The sequence below is a fragment of the Cyprinus carpio genome, chromosome B25 (genome assembly GCF_018340385.1).
Source record: "Cyprinus carpio isolate SPL01 chromosome B25, ASM1834038v1, whole genome shotgun sequence".
Classification (NCBI taxonomy): domain Eukaryota; kingdom Metazoa; phylum Chordata; class Actinopteri; order Cypriniformes; family Cyprinidae; genus Cyprinus; species Cyprinus carpio.
In genome coordinates, this window is record NC_056621.1 from 4,261,038 (window position 1) to 4,268,504 (window position 7,467).

At 36.3% G+C, this 7,467-nt stretch overlaps 1 protein-coding gene and 1 long non-coding RNA gene across 2 annotated transcripts; one reads left to right on the plus strand and one right to left on the minus strand.

Moving 5' to 3' along the window:
* The first annotated feature begins 1,008 nt into the window (after positions 1–1,008).
* LOC122142402 lies at positions 1,009–3,007 on the plus strand. The gene is made up of 2 exons (XR_006158574.1): positions 1,009–1,094; positions 1,749–3,007. It is a non-coding gene; the product is annotated as an uncharacterized LOC122142402 (long non-coding RNA).
* Positions 3,008–5,003: 1,996 nt separating this feature from the next.
* On the minus strand, positions 5,004–7,095 carry LOC109066606 (D(5)-like dopamine receptor). The gene is made up of 2 exons (XM_042753365.1): positions 5,901–7,095; positions 5,004–5,130 (listed from the first exon to the last, which is right to left on the minus strand). The coding sequence occupies exons 1-2, from the start codon at positions 6,773–6,775 to the stop codon at positions 5,088–5,090; spliced, it is 918 nt and encodes a 305-aa protein (XP_042609299.1). The 5' UTR covers positions 6,776–7,095; the 3' UTR covers positions 5,004–5,087.
* Between the last annotated feature and the right edge of the window lie 372 nt (positions 7,096–7,467).

Consider the following 7,467-nt stretch of genomic DNA (forward strand, 5'->3'; position numbering starts at 1 on the left):
GCTCGTGACAGAAGCTGAAAACTTCAATCGCAAATGCTGCCGTCCTCCAATCAGAACCCCTTATGCAAATACCCTAGTGTAGACGCAAACCAATCGAGTGCATGTAATACCAGAAAACTAATGTGATTGGCTGTCACTATGAGAAGAGACAGTATCTGCCAATTCCGATCTGATATCAGTGTCGTTTTTTTGCATTTTTTTTTTAAATCAATGTAGAATTTCTATACTTCTGTGTAGGGATGTCAGTTTTCGATAATTCCCATGATCGATCATCGTTTAAATTAACGATCAATTAATCGATTAATTGTTAACCTTAATGCTGCAAAATACGTCTATTGCAGCAACACCCAGTCACCGGTATGACAGGATGTGCAAAAGTGTGTATATATATATATATATATATATATATATATATGTGTGTGTGTGTGTGTGTGTGTGTGTGTGTGTGTGTGTGTGTGTGTGTGTGTGTGTGTGTATTTGTGTGTGTGTGTGTAAAATACATTTCTTTTAAATGTATAGCACAGTAATGAAGGCAGCAACATGTGATAGATGGGACAGAACAAGAAAGACATAATAATCTTTCATTGTGCTAAAGTATTATAATACGAAAGGGTATGGCTCCTATACAGCACACAGTGCTTATACACAACCAGTGCGCAGAATGATGCGCTTGAAGCAACACAGAGTCACAGCATGCAGCATTACTCATATAAATGTTCAAAACACCAAGGGAAGAGATATTGATGTTCTGTATTATATGTGTGCAATATTTTGAGCCTTTTCTTTTAACAGTTTTAAATCTCAGTTATTGTGCGCTCTTGAAGAGAGTTTCATTGTTTTGACTGTAGTAACTAGAGTTGGGATGACACGTTAATCTGCCGATTCAATACTATCTCGATACTTGTGTGGCGATTCAATATATATTGCCATAATTGAGTATTGTGATTATATAACCTACTGCAATTCGTGACTTATCCAAATTGTCTATAAAATTATTTGTTTGTTTGTGTAGATTTGAGGGAAAGGTGAAAAATAAGGAGGTCTGGGAACGACTGAAGAAGACAGCAGTGAGGGAAGGAAGTAATCACCAGAATGTAAGTTCTTTGAGAATGTGTGCATTGTTTATTACAAGTTGTGTTTTCATTTAAATGTAGCAATGTACACAGCTGGTCAAAAGTTTTAAATATATTTTAAAGTATAATTTATTTCTATAATGCACAGCTATATTTTCAGCAGTTATTACTCCAGTCTTCAGTGCCACGTGATCTTCAGAAATCATTCTAATATTTACTGCTCAAGAAATTTTTCTGATTATTATCAATGTTGAAAACAGTTGTGCTACCCAATATTTTCAGATGCACCCTTTGATCATAGCGGCAATAATGCGATTAGGTGCATGTAAATGCACTGATTGATGATAATCAGCAATGTTTCCTGAGCAGCAAATCAGTATATGAAAGAGATCATGTGACACTGAAGACTGGAGTAAAGTTACTGAAAAAATTCAGCTTTGCCTCATAATTATTTCAATAAATACATTTTAAAGTATATTCGAAAAAGAGTATGAAAACTGTTATTTACATTTTTTTTTTTTTACAATATTACTTTTTTGTGTAATTTTGATCAAATAAATTTAGCCTTGGTGAGCAGAAGAGACTTCTCTTGAAAGCCATAAAGAAAAGATTCCAGATTTTTGACTGGTTGTGTACATACATAAGCAACATTAACAAGATGATCCTCCCTTTCAGCTGCCAGAGAAGGATATTGACAATGCAGGCTCAGGATGAAGAAGAGGAGGAAGAACATGTTTAACAATTTTCTCATAAACTTGCCATGTGTTATAATAAAAACAATGAACATGACTACAGTAATATGCTAAATGGTATTAAAAGATTCCAGTTTGCAAGAAATCTGAGTCTCTGACTCTACACTAGAGGAACTCTTTCCTGAAGAAGATCAGGTGCTGAGAAGGAGCCTTGTTCTACAGCAAAACACTGCATCAAGCTTCCTGTCCTTCCCTCAGAAGAGCCTGTCTTCTGCTGCTGGGGTAAGAAAGACACTCTTCCTCTTCTCTATCGGCTGTCCAGCACCTAACTCTGCCTCCTCAGCACTGACTGAAAGAGTCTTCTCCACAGTTCGTTATCAGAGTATTCACAGATTCTCCTGAGAAAGTCAATATGCTCATTTTCTTAAACTGTTTGTGTTTTTTTTGGGGTGGGAAAAATAATACAGGAGAGATGCTAGAAATCTCTATATTTTTCATTTTTCATATCTTTACCCTTTATGAATGTTTTTTTTTTTTTAATCTTCTGAGAAGCTCAAGAATTATGGTTCTTTGGTAACTGCAATATTGTTTAGGTTTATTTTCTGATAGTGAGACATGCAAGAAAAAAATAAATAAATCGTGTCCACGATTTACTAATTCGTTCCTTCAATGTACTAAAAACGTGCACGATTACTTTGACATTTCATCGATTTGCTAAATCGTCCGCTCAATTTACTAATTTGTTCTCTCGATTTATAAAATAGTGTACACGATTAAGCAAGTCGAGGGAATGAAATAGTAAATCGTGGCACGATTTAGCCTACTTTTTTTTTTCTGCATGCCGTGTAATTAAAGCACATCACCACCAGACATTTATACCAGATGCCTCATATATGACGCTCAGGAAACAATTTAACTTTTTTTCTGGAAAAAAAGTGCCGTATCTGCTGAATTGTTTCATATCTATTTATCATGTCTTTATTTTTTGCACCAAATTATGTAGAGTTGTATCAATGAGTGTACTGATAATTATTTATAATTTTCACTGATAACGTCATTATTAACTATCCCCATCCTTAAGACAGACATTTTCTATTGTTTATATTGTGTAATCTATGAATTGATGTGTTCAGTTTTCTGTGCTCATAACTTGCATGGTTGAAGAACAGGTGCAATGTTCAAAATGTTTTGGCTTAGTATTTTTAGAAAGTAGTGCTTAATAAATGTTGATTTGTGAATGAATGCAGTGTGATTTTGTCTATTTTCGATTAGAATTTAACGTTTTTGTATTGGTTTGCATTGCATGTATGTAATGTATTTACTATGAATTAGATTTCATAAGGTTTATTTTTTGCACCAGAGATGGATTGAGTTTATTAGTTCTTTATGTATTTCAAGGTAATGGAGAGGTGAAAATATTAAAAATAAATGTGGACGTGGTATTTTGGTCGTTAGGACATTGGTACATTGCTGCGACCAATATGATCCGGTAATGTAACGTCCTCACAATGTGCCAGTTTGGTCGTTAGGACGTACTCATCACGTTCCAGCGACGTTCCACTATAACGTCGCCACGACGGATCTGGGAATCACAAAGTTACATTGCTGGAACGTTATATGGTACGTCGCTGCGACCAATATGGTACTTTATCGTAACGTCCTCACAACGTGCCAGTTTGGTCGTTAGGACGTACTCTTCATGTTCCAGCGACGTTCCACTATAACGTCGCCACGACGGATATGGGAATCACAAAGTTACGTCGCTGGAACGTTATTTGGTACGTCGCTGCGACGAATATGGTAAGCTGGGGTGTGTGGGTGGGTGTGTTCTGTATTTTGTCCCAATCCGGCCCTGGTCAAAATCGGCTAATTCCGGTCCCTGGCCGGTCGATCAGTGCATCTCTCTAGTCATCTCGTTTTAAAATACTTAATATTCATGATTCAAATATCGGGAATTATATTTGGATTAAAAAAAATCAATAACTCTGAAAAATATGTTTGAAAACTTTTTTGAAAATAAATTTAGTGTAGCAACTCAGGTTGGCTTATTTAAGGTTCAAGGAAAGTATTTGGGTTTATATTTTTATTCAAAAAAGCAGCACACTATTATGTGTAGGGTTGAAGGAATACAGACATACAGTAAATAACATGTGCAACTTAAACATTGCACTAATTTTAAGATTTCATGTGCATATACATTTTATTTTTGAGATTTCAGAAGGCAATTTATAATTTGAGGCAAATGCAGGGTGGTGTTTAAAAGGTGTTTAACGAACAGAAACATTATGGAAATTAGGAAAACAGTTATATATTAGCCTAAATAATAAAAGTATTCGCAGGACAATTTAAAAATAAAAAGTGATTAATATATATATATATTTTTAATGATTATCAAACTTTAATTTACACAAACTAATAAAAAACAACAGTGGATAAAAAAGTAAGTTGTTTTTTGGACACATAGCCTACTACAGAAAAGAAGTCACTCATCAGTCATAGCTTGTAGGGCTACATACAGATGTCATATACACAATGTCATCTTGGCACTTCATATTTTCAACAAGTTACTTCTTAAGAAAGTAGAATTAAGATGCATAAGCAATAATACATTTGCCCTATTAAATGCTATTTCAAGATAAAAACATGTCAAGACAAGTGGGAAAAGGACAGACATGAAACTGCTCATAGAGTTAGCTTTAACTTGTGTGTTTTAGATTCACAGATGTTTACTGAATATTTAAATATACACTGCCTGGCCGAAAAAAAAAAAAAAATGTTGCTGCACTCTTATATTTTGCTGCAGTGCCTTTAGCTTTGACTACCACGTGCATTTATTCTGACATTTTTTTCAAAATCTTATGCAGCATCACAAAATGTATTTCCATATTTCCAAGATCTTGTATTGACAATGGGAAAGTCAATATGTACAGCCACTCTGTAAAGTCTTTCAGTAGAGCTCAGGACTCTGTGGTGGCCAATTCATTTGTGAATATGATTCCTCATGTACCCTGAACCATTCTTTTACAGTTTGAGCGACTGAATCCTGGCATCATCATCCTAAAATATGGCCATTAAATACATCTTCGAACATAGTTGTTTAAGAAATAAAATGCTGCACATCGCATCAGTTTGGGTTAAAATAATTGTTGTCAACCATATATCATGCTAGAAACACATCAGTGACTGCAATAATGATACAATCATTCACTCTTAAGCATTTGCATATTTAAATCCAAATGATAACTTTTTTCTTTTGGCCAGTGAATTCTTGAAGTCTCTTTAATTTAAAAAGTCATGTCACTCGAAGTTTGTCACATCCATGCTACATCTTGTTTACAGTCTTCTCCATATTCTGTGGCTTCACTCTGAGAAAAGATAAAGCAGCTTTTGCCATAATATGTCTAAGATTGCAACAGAGAAAATATGAAAGGTTAAATCTGGAAGAGAAAAAGTATGGGAGAAAATACATTCACTACTATGAATAAGATTAACCAGGAAAATCAGGAAAGAAGTGGGTGTCACATTGATTCAGTGAAAGGCCTTTCTTTCTGTGTGTTTACATGTTCACTGTGTGTCTGCACGGGTTTTCCCCACAATCCAAAGACATGCAGCACAGGTGAATTGGATACTGTAAAATTGCTTGCAGTTCTCTCTCTCTGTGTGTGTGTGTGTGATCTGTTCAGGATACCCTGACTGTGGCCCGAGATGCTGGGAAAGGCTCCAGCCTCCCGTGACCCTTCAGAGGATAAAGCGGGTTGGAAAATGGATGCATGGATAGAAAAAAAAGAGGAATTTACTGGGCAAAACCAACAAATGCCCTGCCATATGTCTCATGTTGGTAGGTCTGGATTTCATTGACTTACAAACGTAAAGATTTCAATCTGCAGACCAGCACAACATCCCTGGAAATTTCATGACTTTTTAATGACTTCATCCAGTAATGATGAATGGGTCATAAGAATTTCATGACCCATTCATCATTACTGGATAAGGATTTAATTTATCAATATATACAGATATAGCTGATTACTATAGAAAGAGTTTCCAAAGATTGCATTTATTTTCAGGCTTATAAATTTATCTTATTTCATATTGTCTATGACAAAGTGCACATGTGAGTGTGTGATAGATTTACCCTTTACTCTTGCAGCATGGTATTCTCCAGACTTTAATCATTATGGTGCTCCTGAGTGGAGTACAGCCTCTGATGTACAGTAAAGGAGTGGTGACTGCATTGAGACGCGCCAAAATGCGCAGGGGGTCTGTGCCCTCATTTTTGAATGAATAGCATGAAGACCCCGCAAAATTACACACAATAACAGAAAGAAAAAGGGGCAACCACGCGATCAGAAAACACACGGCTACTATTATGATGAGATAAATGGACGCGCGCTTGTTGTCGCGTTCCTCGCTCGGCGGTTCGCGTCCTAGCTGAAATTTGGCAATGAAGAACAGTCTGAAGTTCAGCCCAATCATGATAATGACGGTGAAAAAGTTACTCACAAAAGCAGCAAGGAACGTCACTCTTATAGCAACACCTATAGGCACCAAATTATTAACAGCCACTATAAAAAAAGAATAAACCCAGTAGCCCAGAATCACCAGCAGGGTTCTGTTTCGAGTCATGCGCTGCGAGTATTTGAAAGGCGCTGAGACCGCGTGGTAGCGGTCTGCTTGGGCGACCAAAATCGCTATATAGGACAGACCCATAAAACTGTAAGCGAGAAAGAAAGTGCGAGTTGGGGAGTCATAATAATCGCGTACATTCATAACTCCCGCATAATAATACGTGACGCCCGTGCATATGTCGCTGAGACACGTGCTGAGCATGTACATGAAGCGGTTCTCGTTCCGCAGTGATCGGCTTATCACGATGGCGATAAACACGGACGCGTTGACAAAAACAATGGCGGTGGCGAGAATTATATTAAAGAGAAACAAAAGCACGTTCTCGAAACTAGTGAGAGGCAGCACTGTGCCGAGACCCGCTCTGCTCTCAGAAATATTCATGAGTGATGAGAGTATCAGTGCATGCACATGAAAGAGAGCGCAACCATTGATGATAATACTGTATGAATGAAAGCTGAGGATGAGAGCGCGAGTGAACGCAGACACGCGTGCGGGGCGTTTTTAAAATGAGGAGGACTGTCTGAGATTCACGGGGCAGGTTCCTGGAAACTGGTTTCAGCCTTTTTTCCGTCCCTAACTAAATGTTTGCGTCATGCATAATCAAGAGTTTATCAAACATTATAGAGGTCAATGGTGTGATGTGTTTACAATATATAAAAGGCAGTTTTATATATTTTGAAATATAAAATAAAACAAAATCACTTGAATACACCTGTTTCGCATTTTTAAATTTTCTAAGTTAAATGCATTTTTTTACTAACTCACAAAGCAGCACATCAAGACTGGGTTGAAGGAATACAGACATGCCACGCGAGATAACAATTACAACTTAAACATTGAACCAATTTTAAGATTTCATGTGAATATGCATTTTTTTTAAAATTATATTTATGATTCCAAAAGCAGTTTATAATCTGTGGTAATGTAGAGTGGTGGTCAAGAGAAAGGTTTTGGATGAACAGGAACATTGTGGAAATTAGGAAAGGAGTTACTAAATACTAAATAATAAAACTGTTTGTGCTACAAATTAAATATCAATAAAAAGTGTTCAATTAAAAATAACATTTTAAACG